At 42.2% G+C, this 24,286-nt stretch overlaps 2 protein-coding genes across 2 annotated transcripts in view; one reads left to right on the forward strand and one right to left on the reverse strand.

The window, feature by feature from the left end:
* Positions 1 to 6,496, forward strand: part of TRIAP1 (TP53 regulated inhibitor of apoptosis 1) — a 16,112-nt gene extending 9,616 nt beyond the window's left edge. Inside the window, exon 2 of the mRNA XM_032787661.2 lies at positions 3,325 to 6,496. Coding sequence (XP_032643552.1) covers positions 3,325 to 3,408 — 84 coding nt within the window. The 3' untranslated portion in view covers positions 3,409 to 6,496. The remainder of the gene's footprint in view (positions 1 to 3,324) is intronic.
* A 1,347-nt stretch (positions 6,497 to 7,843) lies between these two features.
* On the reverse strand, positions 7,844 to 10,655 carry COX6A1 (cytochrome c oxidase subunit 6A1). Its single transcript, XM_032787660.2, has 3 exons — positions 10,491 to 10,655; positions 9,113 to 9,252; positions 7,844 to 8,108 (listed from the first exon to the last, which is right to left on the reverse strand). The coding sequence occupies exons 1-3, from the start codon at positions 10,591 to 10,593 to the stop codon at positions 8,022 to 8,024; spliced, it is 330 nt and encodes a 109-aa protein (XP_032643551.1). The 5' UTR covers positions 10,594 to 10,655; the 3' UTR covers positions 7,844 to 8,021.
* Between the last annotated feature and the right edge of the window lie 13,631 nt (positions 10,656 to 24,286).

Below are 24,286 nucleotides of genomic sequence, written 5' to 3' on the forward strand. Positions count from 1 at the left end.
TTTTCCAGATTATTTATGAATATGTTGAATAGGACTGGGCCTAGTACAGATCCTTGGGGGACACCACTATTTACCTCTCTCCATTCTGAAAATTGACAATTTATTCCTATGCTTTGTTTCCTATCTTTTAACCACTTACCAATCCATGAGAGGACCTCCCCTCTTATCTGATGACTGCTTACTTTGACAAGGTCCCTTACCAAAAGCTATTAAGCAAAGGCTTTCTGAAAATCTAAATACACTATATCCACTGGATTCCCCCTTATACACATGCTTGTTCGCCCCTACAAAGAATTCTAGTAGATTAGTGAGGCATGATTTCCCTTTACAAAAACCGTGTTGACTGTTCCCCAACAAATTATGTTCATCTATGTTTCTAACAATTTTGTTCTTTACTATAGTTTCAACCAGTTTGCCCGGTACTGAAGTCAGGCTTACCGGCCTGTAATTGCCGTGATCACCTCTGGAGCCCTTTTTAGAGGTCCCTTAGTATGCCATATTCAGTAGTCTCTGCATCATTTACTTGTCTTTCTCTGTATATTCTCCAGAGTTCTGTTTTTCATTAGCAAGAAGAGGAAACATCCTAGTTTCACTGCGTTGTTCTTCATAGAAAGCCCAATATAATGAGGATTTCTTCACTGGAAGTGCAGTGATGTTAAAAAGCTGCTACAGTTTGTGTGCCTTATGTAACTCAGTATAGTAGGTTATTTTGTGTGTTAGGTATGTCTAGGATTGTGGGGGATTTTGAATGGCTGAAATTTCATAAAACAATGGACTTACAAGGGCTGTCCAAAGAAGCATTATTTTTTTTCTTACACTGCTCATCTCACTATTGGCTCATGTACAGGACCCAGATCCTACACGCTGCTGCAAGTGGGTGAATCCCTGTGCTATGAGGCTCATTAACTTCATTGGGGCTCCATGCAGGCATAGAGGTCTGACCACATGATCAGGGCCTAATTTTGTTGCCCCCTGATTTGGCTTCACACCTAATTTGTTGCCCCCTAGATCTTCTTCATTCTTGAAGTTGAAGTCTAATTGGTTGATATATTTCTGGGTCTCCTTTGTTTAAAAAGTTTGACAATATTTGGCTTTTTTGTTCAGTTGCAAATTATTCCATCTGTATTCCAAATAATCAAAAATCACAACTTGTGGTACTTCCTTCTGTTCATTTAAAATCTTTGGATGTCCTCTTTTGGCCTTGTTTTTTTGAGACATTTACTATTACCAAACATTGATTCCAGTTGTTTTTGTTTTCCTCTCCTCTTACATTTGCTCATAATATGCATTCTTTTCTTCCTTATGGTTAAACACTTTATTGGTTGCTTTATATTTAATATTTCTATTTTTCATCCTAACTGTGATTCATTCTTCAGATGCATGTGGACAAGTATCTTATGTTCTTTTACTCTCCTGGTTAGCATGATCTTATGCTCTTTTTTATTTAAAGTTGTCTTTTTTTCTTAAGGTGTGTACCTTAATTGGATTCATTCCTTTATTTTCTTCTCTAAACTCATTTAATTTGTGTCCCTTGCCTTTGCTTTTACATCTGTTAGCCTTTGACCGTGTATTAGGAAAGGAAAGGCTATCTGTCACCTTGTTGCATTCATGGTGTTCTGAAACAAATGATCTTGAACAAAGTTGAAAGAAAGATACTCTTCTTCTATTCTAAAATTGATTGTGTGTGTTTCACCAATAGGTATAGCACTTGAGTAGCTAAAATTGCTGACTGGCTACTTTCTTGCTGCTCTTCTAGTTAAGAAATGCTTTTCATACTTTCATCGACTTACAGTAGATGTATTACACACACGTTCTGAGGTCTAAAAGAAAATGGGAGTCAGATCACTTGAGAATCTCTGGGTAAAGAAAAAAGGTATAAAAATAAATAAGGGAGGAGACATGGTAGAGGTCTACTATAGAGCTCCAAATCAGGAAGAGAAGGTGGATAAGACATTTTTAAATGAAGCAGACATCTCCATATCCAAAAGACCTAGTAGTATCATGGGACTTGAACTATGTGGACATCTGTTGTAAAAGTAATACGGCAAAATACAAAACTTCCAGTTAGTTACTGGAAAGTATTGGGACAACTTTTTTTTTCCAGAATGTAGAGGAAGTAAGCAGGACGACAGCCATTTTAGATTTGATTCTGATTTAATGGGGAGGAATTGGTAGTGAAAGCGATCATGAAATGATAGATTTCATGATTCTAAGGCAAGGAAGGAGAGCAGCAGAATAAGGAAAAAGGACTTTAAAAAAGCAGACTTTGAGTTTGTTAAAGAACTGGTAGGTAAGGTCCCATGGGGAGAAAATCTAAAGTGTGTGTGGTGGAGGGAATAGTTCAAGAGTGCTGGCAGTTTCTCCAGGAGACAGACTATCCCCATGTGAAGGAAAGATAAGAATAGTAAGAGGCCAATATGGCTTCATCGGGAGGAGTGTAACAAAAATGATAAAATACTTAGAAAATCTGACCTATGAGGAAAGGTTAAAAAAACTGTACATGTGTTGTCTTGAGAGAGGACTTTCTGTCAGGGCAGTTAAACTGTGGAATAGGCTTCAAAGGGCGATTATGGAATCCACATTACTGAAGATTTTTTTAAGAACAGGTCAGACAAACACTTGTTAGGGATGTTGTAGGTTTACTTGGTCCTGGTGCAGCGCAAGGCTCTGGACTTCATGACATCTCAAAGTTCCTTCCAGTCATAGATTTCTATGATATAAAACTATGTATGTTCTTTAATCTCTCCTATAAAGTTTAATTGCAGTCACCTTTACTTATGTTTTTCTTCATATATACACATTTTTAACATGTAATAGTTCTTTTCTCCATGTCCCTCCTACATGAAGCTTTACCATGTCCATCCTATATGAAGCTTTATTATTAATGTTCCAGTTGGAAGAACAGGCAGTTAGTGCTTTTGTAACAGTCATCCTGTCAATTTTCTTTCAAGATGCATTACTCCATGAAAACTTGATCTGTTGCCTTGGTGCTTCTGCTCAGAGCAGAAGCACCAAGGCAACCTCATCTTTAGGTCCCATTAGCTTCTCTTTCACTCACCGCACCAGGCGTAATTCCTCCAATATATGGATGAGAAGTGTTTGGTCTAGGGCTTGAATAAATTTATCTGATGCAGTTTGGGCTACAATTCATACTATGTTTGCAATATCTCTTTGAGCATGTCTGATGGTATGTTTTGATGGAAACCTTAATAGCAACCTTGATTGGCCTTAAATTATGTCAGGCAGGGAACATGTCTTCATGTAGAACCACAAAACATTATTAAAACAAATTTGCCTTTTTTTTTCTCCCCTCTTCCCTCCTAGAAAGCTATTAAGGAGAAAGACATACCCATTGAAGGGCTGGAATTCATGGGTCCCAGTAAAGGAAAAGCTGAAAACTCCTCCTGACCTTGTTTGGGCATATTGTGCCATTACAATGAACTTTTGGACTTGGAAAAAAAACCTCACAAAGACTAGAAGATTGCCTTGGATTAGCTGTTATTTCTGCCTGGCTTTTTAAGAAGCAAGAAGTCTTTTCTGTCGTTTCTTTCAGCTAGGTTGTGTGGCAATTACTGTTTCATCTTAAATGAATGTTGGTAGTCTAGCATCATGCGGTGTGTGAAAAGCCTTTTTTATCAATCTATGATCATCAGTGAATGTACTCTGAACAGGGGAATATTTATTGAAATGGGTTTAGATATTAGCTGGTTTATAATCAGTTGCTTTTTTATGTATATAAGACAATTTTAAATGCTAAAATTAATGTGAAAGGGGTTAATTTACTTACGGGAGTGTGCTGCTGGATTTTTATTGGGATAGAGTTGGTTTCAGTTTTCCTGAAAACTGATATGCTACAGCTTTGCTTCATATTGTGCAACTTTAGTGGTGTCATAAAGTACCACTGCCAGAGTTGCAATTATTTTTGTTTGAACACACAAAGTGTTATTTTAATATAGAATACACATCTGTTAAGTAAAGTTATGCTTGACTAAATGAGACAACTTCCAGTTAAATCTGCCTGTGCACTTTAAGATGGAAAGGGGACAGCCTGTCCCAGAAGTGAACAGGAGCAACTGCTTTCAGAAGGTACTTTCAACAGCCTCAGGCACTCTATGCAGAGTTGAAAGGCACTGACGCAATCTTGAATTTAACTCTGTGCTACTGAAGGGCTGTTGCCCCATCAATAAAGCTTCAACAGCAATTCAATTACACTTCAGTTGTCCTCCTCCAACAGGCACCCCGTATGTGTCCAAAAACACTCCACAGATTAGCCTCAAAATCATGACGTTAATGTCAGCTTAAGTTAGATACTTGAATTAGACAAGAGGTTCCTGCCTTATGACACTCTAAAACAGTACCCAGCTGTCTGTTGGAAATTTGCCTTCCTGCTTTGTAATAAGAAATCTGAAAGGATAGGGAGAAATTCAACTTTATAATATATCTCTGCATGAAAACTAATGTCCCAAACCAAAACTTAGCTGGTTGAAATCTGATTTAAAGAGTTATTGAAATTTTGATTTAGTAATATCAGGAACTGTTGAATGGTGATCTTAGTGTAGCATGTAAAAGATTAGTCAAGAACTAAGCTTGTTTTCCAAACTTCTTTAGAGACTTTTGTTTAGCCCTCTTCCTTACAGCAATGCACCTTGCCCTCTAGCCTTCTAACTGAAAAAGACTTTTCCATAAGGAGGCTCCTGATAGTGGTTTTTTTTAACTCAAGTCAACCTGAAGTCTATGAAAAACAAAGCTTCCTGCTCCTGCCCTTAGCCCTTCCTCCCTAAATCCCTCTGGAGATCTTCAAGAATGGATCTTTTTTTCTGCAGACCTTAACGTAACTGGAGAAAGCAAGAGGTGTGGGTGCCTCAGAACAGCAATTAATTTTCCCCTTCTCTGAACCTAAGGTTTGCAAAAGGAGAAAATCCCTCTGCCCCCACAGCCTTATGAAAGAGATGAGGGAGTTTCCTCACCATTCATCCAACATGAGCACAGGGAGCAGCTGAAGGAGTGAGAAAAGGAGTCTCCTCTATTGATGTTGCTTCTCCTCTCCACAGGATGTGTTAAACTGTTGCCATTCTTTTGGACTATAAGAGGGTTTCAGTCCTTTGGAAATGAGTTAAGAGGACAGGAGCTCTGTTCCTAGGCTCTAAATATGAGGGGAAAAACATTTCTTAATGAGACTTCTTGTAAGAATTGGAGCTTCTTTATTACAGACCAGAGAACTGCAGCTACAGTACTCTGGCACAGAGGATGATACATGAGACTTTTGACCAACCACTGAAAGCACACTTATCTCTTGGACTTTCTGGAGGCTACAGTGTGCCTACTGTTGTAGGTCACTAGAGTTTGCAGAAACTGAGTTTGTTTACTAGTCCTCATAATTTAAAAAAACTCATTAAAGAAATTTCCATAACTTCAGTAAGATGGAATTAATATTTCAGCTATTTAATTGCTGTAAGTACATACTACCATTAAAAAACCTCCAGAAAATACAGTTAATGTTGTAGTTCTCAAACAAGGTCCCTGATTTACCTTAATTGCCCCTAGTGATGCTCTGATCATAGTGAACTCCTGTAATATTATGATCATTAGGCTAATGAAACTTCTAAATACATAACATTTAGAATACCTTAAGGAGCTATATGGCCATACATAACACCCCAGAAAATTAAGAATAGCACATGGGAGCCAGTTGTTCCCATTGTCTTCAGGATGGGTCTGATTCTGCTAGCCGTTGAGGGCATTCAACTTCCTACAGCAAAAACTTAAATGGAATCATTTTGATCCTGTAACAGGCTAGCATCCTGTTCAACTATTATTAGAAATAGCACTAGCTTATATTTCAGCCTCATACACCCAGACAGAGCTAACATGAAAAAAAAAAAACAGTATGGTAAAAGTCACCAATAAATATCAGGCATTTATATATGAAACAAGCTATAAAGCCAGTTTTCTTTGGAGCATTCCATGCAGAGAAAGGGAGATGGTAGGATGGCATCATTTGAGGCCGAATTAATATCCATGGGGAATGCTGTTTGAGATACGCCTCTACCTTGATATAACACTGTTCTCAGGAGCCAAAAAATCTTACCGCATTATAGGTGAAAACACCTATATTGAACTTGCTTTGATCCACCGGCATGTGCAGCCGCAGCCCCCCTAGAGCACTGCTTTACCGCTTTGTAGCTGAATTCATGTTCTGTCTAGGTGTATAACTTTGCACATTCTTTAAGGATAATGTGCACTCTAGTCCCTGGCTGCAGCTTGCACTTCACCTCAGTGAAGTGTTTTGGGTAAGAGGAAAGAGGCAGTCATGCTAGTGTTAGTGTCTTACTATCCCAACTCTGGAAAAAGTTTCATCAGGTAATTCAAGTAAGCCCAAAAGTGCCTTACACTGAGCTGTAACATAGGGGGAAGCTTGCTTTAGCAACCACCTGTATTCTGTTAAGATGCTGTAATAATGGGGATGAAATAAATATTGTGAAATGAGGGGGAAAAAGTGTCTTGTTCACTGTAGAATTTTTCTTGTATTGACTAATCATTTGCAATTCTTCTTCTAGGTGGAGGATAGGAATAGAAGGATAGAAGCTCATTAGAGAAGGGTAGTACTGATTCCTGAACAGTATAAATTACCTTTTCCCTTTACTGATTTGGGGGAATATATGCTTACTTCTATAAGTAATTTTTATAATGGTTAGTTTACTCATATAATGAGGACAAAGTCTTCAGTCCCTGCAGAATTTAGGGGTTTCTGGCCTATATTATGTTCTATATGTAGTCAGACAGTTGTCTTTCAAATTCTGCAGCTAGAATACTCCTGAGCTGCTCTAGCTTTTAATGTTCTAAAGGAGCAGTAGTGCAATAAAACTCTGCTAAATTGACTAAGTACAGAAATGTAGTAGAAAACAAGCTGCTGCTCCATTGCAGCATCTCTGTAGTACCACCATTTATTTGTGAATTAAGCTTGTTTTATTTTAAAGTTTGCAACAATGAATGGGTATGACCTATTCATGGAAAATGCAGGGCCAAGAACGATTCAGCTTTGGCAAAACTGAATTGTCTGTTACAGTATAGATTTGTTAATTAGTACTATGAAGTCATAACTAAAGAGCTCACCCCTATTCAAAAAGAAATTCTAGCTTCTTAATTGCTGTAGGGTAACACTTTGTATTTATGGTAGAATACAAAAATGCTTCTGCTTCAAAACAGACTGGTTAAAATAAAAGGAAGCTTCTTGCACAGCTGTGTTGCTTTGTTGTCCATGATGGACAGCTTAGTTTTCATAAATTTGCACAGCACTTCACTCCTAATTGCACATATTAAGCCCTAATTTATGCAGTAACATATGTATGAAGCCATATTAGATTATAAAGCCATTTGGCAAAATTGCACAGGGAGAACAAGGCACAATAAGTACTGTCAGGGGTGTGGAACAGTGCAACTCCTTCAAGATGCTACAAGAGTAGAACTTTGCTCTGTCACAATATAGGAGCATTCCAGCTAGGTAAGACAATGATGTCTACTAGAGTATAGCTCTTATGATTAATGGCTTAGGGAGAAAATCCAATTACGGTTTACATCCAATTCTGCTGCTCGCATAAGAGTTTGGTTTTCTAGAAAGTATTCTTACCACTAGTCTGTTATAGGCCATAAAGCAATAACCACTCCTATCTCTCATGGCTGCTTAAAGGAGATAAGCAGAAATTAAATCCCCCTCACCACACTATTGCCTACAAACACCCTTTCCAGCCCCGCAAGAGTTTGTTAGCCATAAATTCTCTGTAAACAGTAATGGGAAAAGACTAGATCGAGGATTTCCAGTTCTTTACAAAGGTCCACACACAAATGGTAGGTTAGGATTTATTTACGTTAAGTGACTTTCACTTCAAGTACAGGGCTAAAGGTCAGAACACCATTTATAACTTGACAGTACAAGGAATGGAGAATATTGTTTAGATTGAGGGTCCCATACAATGTTCTGGTCCAAAGAGTAATGGTCCAAATTGCTGCTGTGGTCCAAGTGTTTAATGATCCTCTTCATAGCCAGTCGGGAGAGGATTAGTATGAGGGTTGTGAAACAAAGTTTTGTTCCCATCTCCCCATGGGAAGGGCTGTTGAAAGAAGTAATTGATAAGATTGCTTGGTAACTACTTGACAAATCTGCTAAGGCACAAGAAGTCAGCTTCTATAAACAAACAATGTTTGAGTCTGTACATATTACTGAATTTGGAAGCCTGGAGTAAGCAAGTTGAAGCTGAGTTTACACTCACTGCTTGTGGTAACAGCAGAACTTTCTTGAATGCTTGGCTAAATCTGCAATTCTAAAGATGTGATAATCTAGTCAGCACTGCACCTCTTGCAATGTGTACAAGCAACTGTGGTAAAACAACACACTTAAGTGTAGAAATGAATTTACAAGTATCCCAAGACAAACTAAGCCACGGTACTTTGAACTAAATATTAGGGGCAGCTTATTATAAATTCATTCTACTTAAAAAATAAGTAGCAGTAAATTCAAGAACCATAAACAGCCTGCCACTACTTCCATCCCATTAGGGTTCTTTTATCAATAGCTTCTGCTAGGGATGCCGCTTATTTGAGATTACTTCAGGGATTCTTAATAGTTTCCATAGCAAGTCCTCCCCTCCCATTTAGCAATTTGGGAAAGACAGGGTGATCTCAACCTGACACCTGTGTGTGTCCCCTTGGCTGAGAACCCATGCTTAAGTCCCTTCTACCCTCTCAGTCATGACAATGCTGCCCTTTGATCTGCGTGAATGTAAGTTAAAGGGGAAAACTATTTATGGCCAAAACCTTGATGTTTCTTATACATGCCTGAGTAAGAAAATTTAAGATGGAAGGAGAACTCAACATCTACATATAAATACCACAGCTGACAGCCTAAAAGCTCTCCCCGTCTCAACAGAAGTGAGTTCTTGATTCATAACAAAAACAAATGCAGATATTTTTCCCATCAGTCAATTCTATTTCCTATCACTTATACCTACTGCAAAAAACAAAAACACACACACACAGTAGTGTAGTAGTATCTTGGAATAAATAATTCAGTGATTGGAGAAGATAAGCACATCTTTAAAAGCACTGTTGCATATACCTTGGTCCTGATGCGGAGGTGAGCATAAGGAACAAACTCTTCTCTTTCATGTTCATGCTGCATCTTTAAGTAGCAGTTCAGCATGCATACACCAACGCCAGGAAGAGCAACCACAAAAGACAAGATCTTCCATGTCCGAGCTAATGAAGGAAATAAAATACTGTGAAGATGGTCAACAGTACAGCTAGTCAAACAATGAGAATTTCCATGTGGTCATGCATTTCTAAGTCTGTTTTGAATTAGAATGAAAACAAGTTTTCATAATCTCTCTAAATTCTGAAAATATTTTGGTTTTGGATAAATTGAGGTTTGAACAATTTTTCAAAATTGTTTTCAATTTTTATATGAAAGCAGTAGGGACATAATATAGCATCTAGTATTACATTCAAAATGACAAATTAAATACTATATTCCAAAATTCTATTAAAAAAATTTCCAAAACAAATTGTGTTGAAAACATTTTGAAGGGAAGTTTCAAAGTCTTCAGTTTTGTGAAAAAAAGTTGGTTTAGTCAGTATTTTGGCAGAAGACTTGTAATTAATATCTTCTGAACAGTAGTTTCTGAGACAGTACCAAGGTTCTTATACTGCACTAACTCCCTGAATATTTCCTACATCTGTGCTGCATTAATTCAGCAGACAAGCACCCTGGACAGACATCTTCCAATGCAATAGTTTTCAAACTGGACTACCCATGTTCCAGAAACACTTTCACCATCAGCAAATTGATGCACTTAGAGAACTATGCAGAATGTGGCTAAGGACAACTGGCTTTAGTTGTATGGTGCATTGCATTCTCAGTGTCACTGCACAAAATAGTTACTCCATAAGGGTTAGGATCTCTTGTGAAGTAGCCCCTTGACTCTCTTTTTCTATCCCCACGGGTGTACACAGCACCTTATAAACACATGCTACAACCCCTAAAGTGCACGTATAGGACGGCCTGTCTGCGTAAGGATAATTACACCAGAGCGATTACACCAATCAGTGCAAACTCTTGCAGCAGGGAAGACTTTTCTGGTGCATTAGGGCTTTACACGAATGTAAGCGCATCATTGCAGAGTCCCTAATGGCGGCGGGCCCTCGGACCAGGGAGGAATATACCCTTGTGATTTTATTTATTTATTTTTTTACACAAGGGGCATTCAGAGACACACACACACCCGCAGCCCAGCGGGAGGAAGATGCACAGACTCGGGGCGCAGCAGGGAAGAGGCGTCTCCCCCGCCCACGGGGAAATGCCCCCGGCCAAAGAACGGGCTCGAACGGCGGCTTAGGCCCTCAAGCCCGTTTCCGTCTCCCCTGGCCTGCGGGCGCTTCGCTCAGCGCAAGGTCACCGGGTCATCGCCAGACCCGCCCGGTCGCGGCTCTCCCGTTACCTGCCCCGGCCTCCCCGTGAGCCACTGCCGACATAAGCCGCCCCAACGGAGCCCGGGGAGCGCCGGCGAGAAGCAGCCGGGAGACTCTTGCGAGCGCCGCCATCTCTACCGCTCAGGCTCGTCTGTGGGTGGAGCAGCTTCCCGAATCACCGGAACAGGCAATAACCAGGCAGGAAATGGGCGGGAAGACGGCGGCCTGCATGGGACACATCAGCACACCATGCGCATGTGCTCCAATCCAGGCCAATCTACCACATCCGGACCCACGTGAGCATTGCCCCTAGACTCGTACTGAGTATGCGCCTGCTCCGAACGGCTTCTACCTCCGGGCTGACATTGAGGACTGCACTCCGCTGTGGTCAAAGGCCTCCTTACCGCGCATGCGCGAATGGGAGGCCTCTCATCAGTCACGTGGTGCCTTTGGCGCGTCTCCTGGCTGACAGACATTTTGGACGTCGAGCTGTCCCCGGCACCAGCTGAGAGGGACCTGCGCTGCGCGGTGTACTCAGCTAGACGGACAGCGCCCCCGCGGTGTAGAGCCGCCGAGCGCCAGGGATAGAACTGGAGAGGATCGTGGAGCGCGGGGACGGTGGTTCTAGGCAGCATGAGAGAGGGGATTCTAGAGCAGCAGGCTGGGGTTCTAGAGCAGCAGGGCTTGGGGCGGAAGGTGCTGTGGGCAGTGAAAGGGGCTGCTAGGGAGGAGACTGGGGGGTGTTCTGGAGCAGCATGGGGGAGAGCAGTCAGGTGGGTTTCTTGAGAGGCAGGAGATGGTTCCAGAAGACCACTGCAGGGTTCTAGAGGAGCAAGAGCTGAAGGAGAACATGACTCTTGGACCTACAGGTATCAATAGGCGGTGACGGATGGAGACAGGTCCCCTGGCTAGATGCTGTGCAGGGCTGCTAGAAAGTCAGCACGAGCACTCATCTAGAAGGGAGTGGGGTGGCAGTTCAAAACCTCTTCTCTGCTAGGTGTGGCCAGAAAGTGGGAACATTTTCTTGAAAGCCCCAGTGACAAGAGTAACAGTGGTGTTACTTAGAGCAAGACATTACACGTGGAGTGACATGATTTTCAGGAAACTGAATAGCTGCTTGGAAGTGGGGTAGAAAATGAAAGTATGATGAGCTGTTTCCCTTTGGGCTGCAGGGGAAAAAAAAACCTTGCAATCAAGGTGGAACTTTGGTCCGTTCAAGCACTCTGGAAGAGTAGTAGAAAATCCTGGTGCCTTGGTTCTAGCCCAGTAAAAGAGCTCACAATGCCCACAGCTCTGTGTGAGCCACTTCTGAGTGCAGAATAGCTTCTGCATTTGCCTCTATAGCCACTGCTCTGCTGGGCCCTAACTCATCACTTTAGGATGTGAAGACTGCTCTGACTATGTCAGTAAAAGTACATTTTCCAAATGAACATACTCTTATGGACCTCACTGATTTATTTCTAATGTATTGGTTCATGTACTGGTTCTAATGTATATTTGATTACATTAATAGAATAAATTTACAGTCTAAAAGAAGTATGCAGTCTTTTGCCCCTTTTTACAACTAGACAGAAGTCAAGAAGTGGTTCTCATCTTTGGAGTGGACATGGATCATGAAACTTTTCTTTTTTTTTGTTTTTGTTTTATTTTCTACATCCTGTGTTTTAATTAAAAAAAATTTCTAGGCCCTGTGGTTGCAAAGAAAACATACTGAATGCAAATAGCTGCAGAGCTTAAGTCTAATATATAGGGCTGGGACCTGTGTATTTGATGACATTTTTCTAAAGAATCTATAAATGATACATTCTGATACTATTTGTACAATATGAAATCATCAGCTGTATATATTTTGGCCTAAACACTGTGTTCTGCAACATGGAGGTAAATCCTAAGGAATTGCATTGAAGTCAGTGGAATTACTTCAGGTTTACACTGAAGTAAACAAAAATAGAATTTGAACCATGGAATGTATGTGTCTACATAGGCGTTGTAACCTGTCCAGCTGTCTCCCATGTACCCCTTTGTGGTCTAGGATCATGCTAGAGGCAGTCCAACTCAGTTTCTCCTCTTGGACTATTCAAATAAACTTCACTTGAGGGTTTTTCTTGGTCAGAATAACCCTCCTTGGGGGCTGGGTTTATTAATATCAAATAAACTGTAAATAAACCCATTGAACAAAGTCCATTCGTAAGTCCACACAACCCAACGTGTTTCTTCCTCCTCCCAGGCTTTCCTGTGTGGGACCTTTGCAGTCACTTTCCTACTTGGTCAGATTTTCTCCCAGCCCATCCTGCCTAGAGAGCTTTCTTCACTCTAGTTTCTACCACAGCTTCCTGAGCACCTCCTCCTATTCCCTTTCAACTGCAACATCATAGTTCTTGTATACTGGAATCACCAGATTTCTCTCAGGTGGGGCTCATCCTTCAATAAGGGTTTACTTAGCCCCAAGCTCTCCAGCTCGTACATCAAGTCATGCTATTGCAGGCCCTATATGGCACAATTTTTTTTAAGTATAGCATTTGGGGTTCGTTTATTGACTGAAAGTGCAAAAGATTTTGGGATAGAAGATCACAAGAGAAAAAAGTCACAAACACTGCCTTCTGCCTTACTAGCTGCTATTTTAGAACTAAATTTAAAAGAGAAAACCCATTCTTCTCTGTCCACCATTGAATGAATCACTAATCCATTGTACTAAATTTCAAGGGCCAAATTTAGCCCTGCTGTAAGTGAATTCAGCTGCCACTGAAGTCAAAGTCCGTTGTGTCTGCTTGCCAATGTCTGAATTTGGCCCTGACACAGTTTTGTGTACTTAACCAGCACAGTTCTTCAGTTCTCTTCTGGGAGTGCCATTTAGTGGAGTCTGACTGATGCCCATGTGACCTCAGGGAGAAGCCATGTGAACAGAGCAGGTACAGTTTCAAAGACTCATCAACTCTGCAGTAAACTCAGAGAACTCCTGTTCTTGGTAGTAAAGGTAGCAACAGAGAACAGGGAAAGTAGAGAAGCTGGGAAGTTCAAACTAAGAACAGCAGCAAGGTTTGATCTGTGTGTGAATGATGGAGAAGGAACCAGATTTTCCATCCATCCTGACAGTTCAAATGGAAAAAAAGGGATGACCACTTCCTAAGAGAAAAAGAAGTGCTGGTGTCTGCTGAAAAAAAAGTCTGAGAAATTATGGGTCACAGAAAGAAAGAACAGTGAGGACCCAAATACACAGGTACATTTTGTCAAGATTATGTTATTACACAGTAGTTCACTGGCTGTGTTGTAAGACCCTGTCCATTATGCTTCAAAGTACGTTGCATGCCCCTGATTAATACACGTTTGTACACTAAGGACTCAGGCCCTGATTCGGCAAAGCATTTATGCACATGCTTAAATCTTTGCTGAATCGAGATGGGATTAATACTCTTTTAAACTCTGAGGTTTTGGGGCCTGGATATTACAGCTCCCAAATACAGAACTCCCATTTGATTTCATATGGAGTTCAGCATGTGTCAGGCTTGCAGGATCAGGTTCTAATAAGAGGTTTTGAAATTAATATTTTTATGAACAGAAGGTATATATTTTATAGTGTTTAAATGAATAGACCAAGATTATAAGTGCTTTATTATAGCTATAAAACAAAATACCATTTGTGTAGCAAGTTCCATATAGACAATACATTCCTATATTTACAGCCAGAGAAGAGGAAGGTGAAGAAGTAAGAGACATCTACCCTTTCAAACCAGACCTGGCTAACATCAGTGCTGGCCATACAAATGGAACAAGTCGAGCAAAGAAAAAGGAGAGAAATCAGAAAAGGTGAATTAGCTAAACCAACAGCAAGCTCCTCCACCATGATCAGAGGAGAAGCATAAGATGAGAGTATTCAAAGTAGCTATATGAGCCAAAGTCTGAAGATCTTAGTGTTCTGGGTAGATTCCTAGGCCATTTCATCACAAATTCAAGGACTTAAATGTGCTCAGGTTTCAGTAATGTATGTTGAATCCCAATTAGACACATCTAGAATGGATGTCATACCTCCCCACTTTGAAGAAACACTTGAATGCTTTTCTGTTTGAAAGTTGTTTTTTTTGTGTGTATCATGGGCACTTTTGACCTTAGGGGTAGAACCTTCCTTTTTCCTTCCCTCTCATACCACTCCCAATGTTTGGTTTTAGGGGTTTTAGTTTAGAGAGTTTTTAAAATGTAATTATGCTTTCAAATTTCTTTATTGATGTACAGCAATCCTTGGCAAGAGGAGAGTGGCACTTCGTTAATAGAATGTAATTAGTCATTGTTCATTATTACTGATATCTTCCTCCATTAATCACAATTTTTTACCAGACTTTGGGGTTCACATTTTCTTTAGGTGGCAGTCTCAATCACTTGGCATTATCTGAGTTGAATAACTCAAATAATTGCTTGTGGAATAAGAACTCTTTCACTTCCATATCAGTGATTCATACGTGGCCCACATTTGTAATGACCAGAAATTGTTACCATTTGATAACTGTTAGGTGGCTTGTGTGATGTGTTTGATGGGTTTCAGTTCATTATCTAGTGAACAGGTATTGACATCACAAAAACTAACCTGCTCTTGGCACCGATAGTACTTGGCACATTTATTAATCTAGCAGATTAAGAGTCTCAAGGGACAAGGAAGCTGATCTCTCTAATGCTGGAAGTAATCTATCCAGTCAGAACATAAAATGGAAGGATAGATGTGTGCTTCATCTAGTGATTAGAGAACAGATGTAAGAGTTTGCAGTTCTAAAATTTCTGCCTCTACCACTGATTCTGTGTAATCTTGGGCAGGTCATTCTGGGCCAGATTGCTATGAGCTCCCTTTTCTATTTGGGATAGTCATCTCTGATATAGGCTAGTATAGCCCTAGGATACCAAATATGAATCTGGCCTTCTGTGGCTTAGCTGTCCTGAATCCGATTCACTACCATATGTTCCTCCGCATTGTGCTGGTTTGACTCCATTGAAATCTGTGTATTACATTGATTTAAAATTGAAGTACTGTAGAGGTGAATCAACACTCCTGTCTGTATAAATGAGGATGATAGTTCTTATCTATATTTGTTAGGAATGTTGGGAGGCTTAAAGGCCTGATTCCCTTCTCACGGTCAGTGGGATAAATCAAGAGAAACTTCACTGATTCATAGATTCCAAGGCCAGAAGAGAGCAGTGTGATCATCTAGTCTGACCTCCTGCATAAAACTTCCCCGAAATAATTCCTTTTGAACTAGAGTGTATCTTTAAAAAAATCCAATCTTGATTTAAAAATTGCCAGGAATGGCGAATCCATGACCCCTGGTAGATTGTTCTAGTGGTTAATAGCCCTCACTGTTAAAAATGTACACCTTATTTCTAGTCTGAATTTGTTTAATTTCAACTTCCAGCCCGTGAATCTTAGTATACATTTGTTTACTAGACTGAAGAGCCCATTATCAAATACTTGTTCCCAGTGTAGATACTTACAGATTGTGATCAGATGTGGTGGGGTGTACAAATCCACAATCTCACACTGAGGAAGGAGGTTTACGAACCTGCTCTGGGCCCAGGCAGTCCCTCTCCATCATACCTGAAAGCTTTCGCAAGGTAGGGGAAGAGCTTAAAAAGGGAAGTAGAGTAGCTTGGTGGAAGGCAGAGATCAGAGGTAAGATGACCTGTACTCCTGGAAAGGAGCACCATAGGAGCTCTTGTTGTTTGAGGTCTGGTAGTGCTGACTCAAACAAACCTGTAGCTGCAAAGGAGGTGACTTTTGAAGGTCAGAAACATTATTTTTGTGTTTAGTTTTTATTTTACCTTGTGGGAAGAGGGGCACTGGTAGGAAGTGCTCCTGGGAGGCAGCTGCATAGCACCCTAAGACTTAGCTGCCTATCATTGGGCCCTTGATCAGAACCTTGTGGAGGGAGTGGACCTGGACTCCCCTATCAACCTCTAAAGAGGGGACAATGACAGAAGTCTATATCTTTACAGGGAACCAAGTTGGGGAATAGCCTGAAGGTGCAAGGATCCAGGCCCCAAGATCCTGAACCAAGGGGAAAGCCCTGAATCCCTTGCTGACTTCTGAGGACTTCCACATTATTGAACTCTTCTTGTGAATTCTGAAGGGTGGACTTGAATGTGTGACCTGGCCAGAGGATGAAGTCACTAAAATTACAACCTACCACCGAGTGGAGTTACAGTGAGAAAGAGGAATGTCTGGGAGGAAGACAACTTGCCATATCGCTGCTTGATCACTAGGTAGCACTGATGGTGAGTACAGTAACTCCTCACTTAAAGTCGTCCTGGTTAATGTTGTTTCATTGCTGATCAATTAGGGAACATGCTCGTTTAAAGTTGTGTAGTGCTCCCTTCTAACTTCATTTGGCAGCCACCTGCTTTGTCTACTGCTTGCAGGAAGAGCAGCCCCTTGCAGCTAGTTGGGCGGGGGGAGGCTTGGAACCAGGGTGGACTGGCAGCCCCCTATCAGCTCCCCCATCAGCTCCCTGCTCCCCTAAGTTCCCTGTGCACCAGCTGCCTGCAGTTCAGCTGTGTCCCTCCCCCCACTGCCATGTGCTGCTCCTGCCCTCTGCCTTGGAGCTGCTCCCCGAGACTCCTGCTTGCTGTGCCAGGGGAGAGGGAAGGAAGAGGGGGGCTAATGTCAAAGTGTCCGCCTTCCCCCTGCTCCTGCACCCCACTTACCCCATCTTCCATAGCGGTCTCAGCAAGCTGATCTAATTAATAAGGCAGTGTACGTAAGGGAAATGCTTAGGGGCGGCTATAGGTATTTAGCCGCCCCAAGCACTGCAGGCAGGCTGCCTTCGGTGGCTTGCCTGTGGGAGGTCCCTGGTCCAGCGGATTCGGCAGCATGCCTGCGGGAGGTCTGCTGAAGCCGCAGGACCAGCGGACCCTCCGCAGGCATGCCGCCGAAGGCAACCTGCCTGCCACCCTCACGGCGGCCAGCAGAGCACCCCCCCGCGGCTTGCCGCCCCAAGCACGCGCTTGGCGTGCTGGTGCCTGGAGCCGCCACTGGAAATGTGCATATCTCCCTCCATTCCTGCTTCCTTGCAGAGTGAGAGAGTTAACCCTTGAGGGCTCAGCCAATTGCTAGTTCATCATTCAGCAGTAAGGGAAATATCCCACCCTCTGACTCCTCCACCTCAACCAAGCTTCACAATCATCATCACTGTGTATCAGTATTAAATCGTTTGTTTAAAACTTATGCTGTGTGTGTATATATATATATATATAATATAGTATAGTCTTTTGTCTGGTGAAAAAAAAATTCCCTGGAACCTAACCCCCTCATTTACATTAATTCTTATGGGGAAATTGGATTAGCTTAACATCGTTTAGTTTAAAGTTGCATCTTTCAGGAACATAACTATAATGTTAACTGAAGAGTTACTATATTCCCAGGTAACCATCTCCTTGTTTAGCTAAATTGAACTCTTGAGGCTATTACAATACGGCATGTTTTCTGATTATTTAATCATTCTTGTGGCTCTTCTCTGAAGTCACTGGAAACCTGTCAGTGTAAAACCCCCTGTGAGTGAGAGCTTAGAAAAGAGAGACAACTGAGTGAGTCTATAAAATCATGAATGGTGTGGAAAAAGTGAATAAGGAAGCATTATTTACCTCCTTCACATAACAAAAGAACCAGAAGTCATATAATGAAATTAATAGGCAGCGGGTTTAAAACTAACATAAGGAAGTACTTCTTCACACAACACAGTCGATCTGTGGAACTTGTTGCCAGCAGATATTGTGAAGGTCAAAAGTATAATTGGATTTAAAAAAGAACTAGATAAGTTGATGGAGGATACAGAAGGTCTATCAATGGCCATTAGCCAAGATAGTCAGGGACACAACCCTGTGATCTGGGTGTCCCTAAACCTAACCTCTGAGTGGCAGGGGATGGATCACTCCGTAACTGCCCTGTTCTGTTAATTCTCTCTGATGCATTTGTCACTTGCCGCTGTTGGAAGACAGGATACTGGGCTAGATGGACCATTGGTCTGACTCTGCCTGGCCATTCTTCTGTTATGTAGCATATTTGGACCTAAATTCCTGAATTTGGAAAAGCATTTTGAGCATTGGATAAAAGGTGCTATAGTAGTGTAAGGTATGATTATTAGCATCATCATGACTGTGCCTCATATTGCATGAGTTCCTCAAAGGCACAGGACAGAGAATCAATGGACAAGGGGTTCCAGCTCTGCCACTGACTCACTGGGCTCTTCTATTTTAGAGAAATGTAGCATGTGAACAGCCATTTGGATTCCCTAGCACACTGCGTGACCTTGCAGAAGACACTTAGGCTAGTACTCTCAAAAGTGGCCTGCTTTTGGGTGCTTCCATTTTTGGGCATCCAAAATGAGATCTTGGGTCTGATGTGGAAGCTACTGGGAGCTTCTCATCACCTTTTTAGAAGGGCTTGCTACTCATAAATTGGGCTAGTGATTCAAAAAATCCCACAATTCAGATGAATGTTGGGTACTGAGCTCTTAAAAATCTGACCATAAGTATCACCATGGGAGGTTCTAGGTGCTGAGCATACTTGAAAATTTGGTCCCAGTTGTGGATACTGAGTACTGGAAAATATGCCCATGAGCTCTTCCGATAATCTGGCTTCAATTGTCTTTAATTTGTCATCCAAACATTAAGTAACTCTGAATCAAAGAAAAACAACGACGAGTCTGGTAGCTTGTGCCCAAATAAATCTGTTAATCTGTTAGTCTTTAAAGTGCCACTGGACTCCTTGTTTTTGTGGATACAGATTAACACGGCTACCCCCTGATACTACCCAAATCAAAGATCACCTTTTACAATGTTGGCTTTGATCTTTCTGTGTCTTATGTTCCCGACCTGTAAGTGGGGATAATGATGCTCCCATACCTCACTGGTGTAATGTGAGAATAAATTAATATTCCAAAACCACTATGAAAATCCTCAGATGGAAGGTACTGTACAAGTACATAGTAGTATTATCAGGGTGTAGTACATCTGTGTTCCACATGGCGGCAAGCTATGCATTCAGTGGGGATTATGGAACTCCAAGGCCACTCACAAATGGCACAGTGGGATTTTCAAAGTGGCAATCTCAGTTTTGGAGAGAAATGACCAGACTTCCAGAAAAGCAACCTGTCCAAAGTCAGCTATGGGAAGGGGTACTGACCTGATTAGTGCAGAGACCATACTACAGTGATTGTGAAGTTTGACGTTTAGCCACAGAGTTTCAGGGAGCACTTCATCTCCGTACAGCTCAGAAAAATGACTGATCAGAAATAAATATTCAGTCATCTCCAAATTCTTTGTCTGTCTCATCACCAGAACATTGTCAGCTTTGTATGGTAAGGCAGGAGAGGAAAATGGGGAGGGCAGAAAGTCATTGCCCCTTCTCTCAGGAATGATCTGGAAGTACTATGCAAATCTTCATTTGAAGACCCTGGGAAGTGGGGGAGGAGTTTAGCTGCAAACTCTAGAGAAGAGGGAGCTCTGCATCTCTGGTCACACAACACACACTCCTGCCCAGTGCAAGTAGCTAAGAAGTGGGCTGTTGTTTTTCACTGGCTGAAGAAACATTTTATGCATTGTGCATGCATGGGAGGGTTTGTTCTCATTCCCATGTGTAACTGTCCTGTGTGTTTCTCTGCTTGCTGCCTGTTGTTCTTGCAGGAGAATCTGGGGGAGTCTTAAGAGTCATATATAAAAGGTGTTAAATCTGTACACTTCAGTGTCCCCTCCCCAGTCTCCCTTCTCTCACCTTGTCTATATTGAACTTTACCTGAAAATCTCCCACCATTTGTTAACAGTGGTGCAACTTCTATCATGTGAGCAGCTGTGAGAGTGCTAGTGTAGACAGCTGTTGGCATTTATATACCACTTCATAGACAGTGTCAGTAAGCAAATGGTTAAGCTGTTCAGGAGCAATGGGGTAAAACAGTTCTATACTTCTCAAACTATCATGCTGTAGCCAGCTTCTTAAAAGCTCTCCCTTATCAGGCACAATGACTGAGTCCAATACCTGCTTTATGAATCCCTACAGTCTGCTCTGCCCTGGCTTGGCTCAGGGCTCTGTGTCACCTGTTTTGTATTAAGACAGGGTCACACTAGCTGCCAGTTTTCTGGAAACTATGTTGGGTCCTTCTCAGGCTTCATGTGAAGGGAAATATCCAAGACATGGAGACACATGGGTGACTGGGGTATTGGGGATGGAGAGTGGAGATTCAAATTGTGCATTTTCACACGAAGAAGTCCACATCAGTACATCCATGGACACTTTTTTCTGCCTGACTTTCTGATGCTCATTTTCCCTTCTAGAAGTGGCAACAGCTGCACTGTTTGTTTTGTGAACTATTTTTTGTCAACAAACTGTAAAAATGGCCTTTGAACAAGGACAAATCAGTAAATCCCAGCACCATTTGCTCACTCCTGGATCTCAGGAGGAGATTGTGCTTTTTTGAAACCACACACATATTCACTGTTACTCTCACACATGTACACTCACACTCATAGACAGACCCCTGGGTCTGATTCTCCATGGCCTTGCACTTTATGTAGCTATTTAAGCCTGTCTGATGCAAGTGTAAAATGTTGCCATTTCAACTACGTTGCACGGGTATAAATGACTACATTGCAAGTGAGTGAAACAGGTCCTCTGTCTGTCTCTCACACACTCAGAAATACATGTGGGGCCAGATTCTGATCTCAGTTACACCTGTGTAACTCTAGAGTGACTCCATTGACTTCAGTGAATTTACTCTGGATTTACACTCTCTCTCTCACACACACACACACACACACACGTTCACACCTGCACACACACTCACAGGTAGACACATACTGTTTTGAGTACACTCTCACTGCACACCCAAGAATACACACTCTCCCCTCACACAAGCGCTCACTGTTTTTCACATACATTCTCATGTACACACACACATTCTCTCTCTGTCACACACACATCCATTCTCTTTCCCCCACACACAGACATTTTAAAAAGCTCTTGTTTTCAGAAAGGTTTTATTTATAGGCCCTGCCTCTTTGTGAATGTGAAAGAGAGAAAGCCCCTCAGAGGGCTCCTTTCATGTGTAAATCAGTCCAGGCTGGGAGCATTGGGGTCATCGAGAGGAGGATTTCACTCTTAATTACTCTGAGAGAAAGCAGGCAGGAGGCTTTCTCAAGCTAAGAGTGTTGTTCTCTACTAGGGAAAGCAGTTTGAGACACCCAAGTTTCTCTTGTATCAGAACCTTGGGAGAGTGTTTCTGCAGAGGCCCCTTCTTCCTCCTCCAGCTGAGATGCCGCATATATGGCACTGCCAACTGGGAGCAAACGAGATCAGCTTCCAGACTGGGTTTCTTCCCTTGGGGGAAGGTTATGCTTGTTCTCACAAACGGAGCAGGTGCTCCCCGGGGACCACAGGGTAAGCCAGCTGAGTTAGTGTTATGTGTTTATTTAATACTAGTTTTGTTTTAAGTCAGATTAACTCATTCACTTATACTTGCTGGATTTACTGTGCACATCTACAGTCTTCCATCTGAGGGCCCAACGTGCTTCACAAATATTAAGCTGCCAGATTCCCCTGTGAGGCAGAGGAGTGTTATTGTACACATAGACAGGGTGGCCAGTAGACAGAGCACCGGGTTTTACCTCATGAGGCATGGGTTAGAGTCCCAGCTCAGCAACAAACCTTAGGTAAGTGAATTAAATGACCTGGTGCCTCAGTTCCCCATCTGTAAAATGGGGATAATACTTCCTACCTGACAAAAGTGTTATGAGGGTAAAAATCCACTGAGCACTGTCAGATTTCGGGGTCCTGTGGTGATAGGGTCCTGTAAGTACCTGGATGGATGCTAATAAAGAGGAAGTGTGGACTTAACTGTAATTCTCAGAATGCAGTGGAGGTACTTTGCAACCCCCTCTCCATTTTGCAGATTTAGAACCGAGGCACTGAGAGGCTACATGACTATCTCAAGGTAACAGAGCAAATCAGATCACACAACAAAATCTTGTACATCCGTTTGCTGGTGTCTCCATAAAGACAAAGCCCCTCAGTAGTAGCACTTTGCCTTCCTGCAGTACTTTCCCTCAGAGCCTCTCAAAGTTTCTTACTGGAATTAATGAACTAAGGCTCATGACACTCCTGTGACTGTCCTCTCCCTTTCACAGATAGGAAAGTGAGGCAGAAAACCTGTGGCGGAGCCAAGACTAGAACCCAGATCTCCTGCCCCCCGAGTCCCATCTCTGAGCCACAAAACTTTCTTCTTCAACCGTGCATAGATTTGGGGGGCAACTGCAAACAGCACTTGCATCAGAGATTAGATGTGTTGTCCGGCACAAACCCCCCCAAACATATCTTTTCCTTTATCTGCCAGAGTCAGATTGCCTCCTATCATCTGCCCCCTGTTGTTCAGGTTGCCTCCACCTTTCTAGATTAGAAATAAACAGTTCAGGGACTGAAAATCAGCCCCACTCAGAATATTCATGGAACAGCTCCAGGGAAGCCTGATTTCTGAGTACCGGGAATTTGAAATGGCAGCAACTAAGGTGAAGGGGAAGGGTTGGGCTGTTTTGTCTGGCAGCACCTGTTTGAGGAAGCAGTCCCAGCAAGCAGCAGTTGTGGGAGCCATCCCAGATGAGGTCAGCAGTCTGAAGTGTTTGAAGAGGTCAGAGGGAAATGAATGGATCATTTCTCTTGCAAATGAAGAGCTGGAGCAGCCTTAGCAGAGACCAGCATGTGGGCACTGGCAGTTTCTTTTATGAGCTGATGGAAATGGGGACTGAAAGGACTTTCCTGATGGAGTTCTTTCACCGCTTTTGTTATCATATCCCTCCACTCCATGCACTGTGAATGTATATGGAGTGAGAGTTATCCTCCCGTGCAGAGCAGAGCCAAGGAAATGGAGTGTTTAGAACTACACAGAAAACATCTGGCCTCATGGTGTTCTTCATTTGAATTCCACAAGGAGCATCTTGTCTTTATGTTGTAGAACATACATTTCTGACTCTTTCTTTCAGAACTGCCTTTCCCATAACCTGCATTCTAGTGTGAGTAAATTGAAGGGCTAGATGTAAAATAATGTACATAATCAAGGGAATTGGGATCAAGACACAACTTATTTTGACTCCCATCAGTAATTTGCTGGGGCAAGTCAGGAACCCCTGTGGTTCCATTTCCTCATCAATAAAATGGGGATAATAATATTTGATTCGCTTTTTGTAAAGTCCTTTGAGATTCTTGCAGGAGTGATTCTGTGTAAACGCAGAGTATTTTTATTAGTCAGACATTTAAGTAGGATAGACATGTCTGTTTGTGGCCAGTTATTTTTTTCTACTCTCCCACAAATTGCTTGTTTAGGACAAGGTTGTTTCGAACAGACACTTTCACTTTAATCTCCCACCGCTTGCTCCTTCAGTTTCTCTTATAGATCACAGTGGAACCATCTCTGATATGTGATGTTATACAGGCAGGTTATGAAGGCACAAAAAGGTTTGGTAACAGTGATTTCAACTAGGAGGATTTACTTTAAAAAGTGACACAGGCCCCAGTTCTGGGTTATGTGTGGTCTGTATGCCATCTCTCTTTGTGGGGGATGGAAATAGCTACCAAGGAATCCCCTGGTATGAGGGATCTTCCCTCTTGGAGTACAGCTGTGGAAACAGCTCTGCACTTCTCCTTTCCCATTGCAGCTCCTGGCTTAAGAGCTTGCTAAAGCTGTGGTCAGGGAGTGTGTCAGGGGAGGGAGGGATGTGTCAGGGGAGGGAAGGCCAAGGTCAGAGGGGACTATGCTCTGGCTGTTCCTGGATGCTGTAATGGCCTATATGGGGCCATGTTAGGCAGCCA

The sequence above is a fragment of the Chelonoidis abingdonii genome, chromosome 22 (assembly GCF_003597395.2).
Source record: "Chelonoidis abingdonii isolate Lonesome George chromosome 22, CheloAbing_2.0, whole genome shotgun sequence".
Taxonomy (NCBI): Eukaryota; Metazoa; Chordata; order Testudines; family Testudinidae; genus Chelonoidis; species Chelonoidis abingdonii.

What these genes read in the sequence shown, in the direction of transcription:
- COX6A1 (XM_032787660.2), bottom strand. Translation starts at nt 10,593, where the DNA reads ATGGCGGCGCTCGCAAGAGTCTCCCGGCTGCTTCTCGCCGGCGCTCCC. An exon ending in TCACGGGGAGGCCGGGGCAG is followed by an intron (nt 9,253 to 10,490) that starts GTAACGGGAGAG and finishes TTCCTTCATTAG; the next exon opens with CTCGGACATGGAAGATCTTG. An exon ending in ACCTCCGCATCAGGACCAAG is followed by an intron (nt 8,109 to 9,112) that starts GTATATGCAACA and finishes TTCTTTCAACAG; the next exon opens with CCCTTCCCATGGGGAGATGG.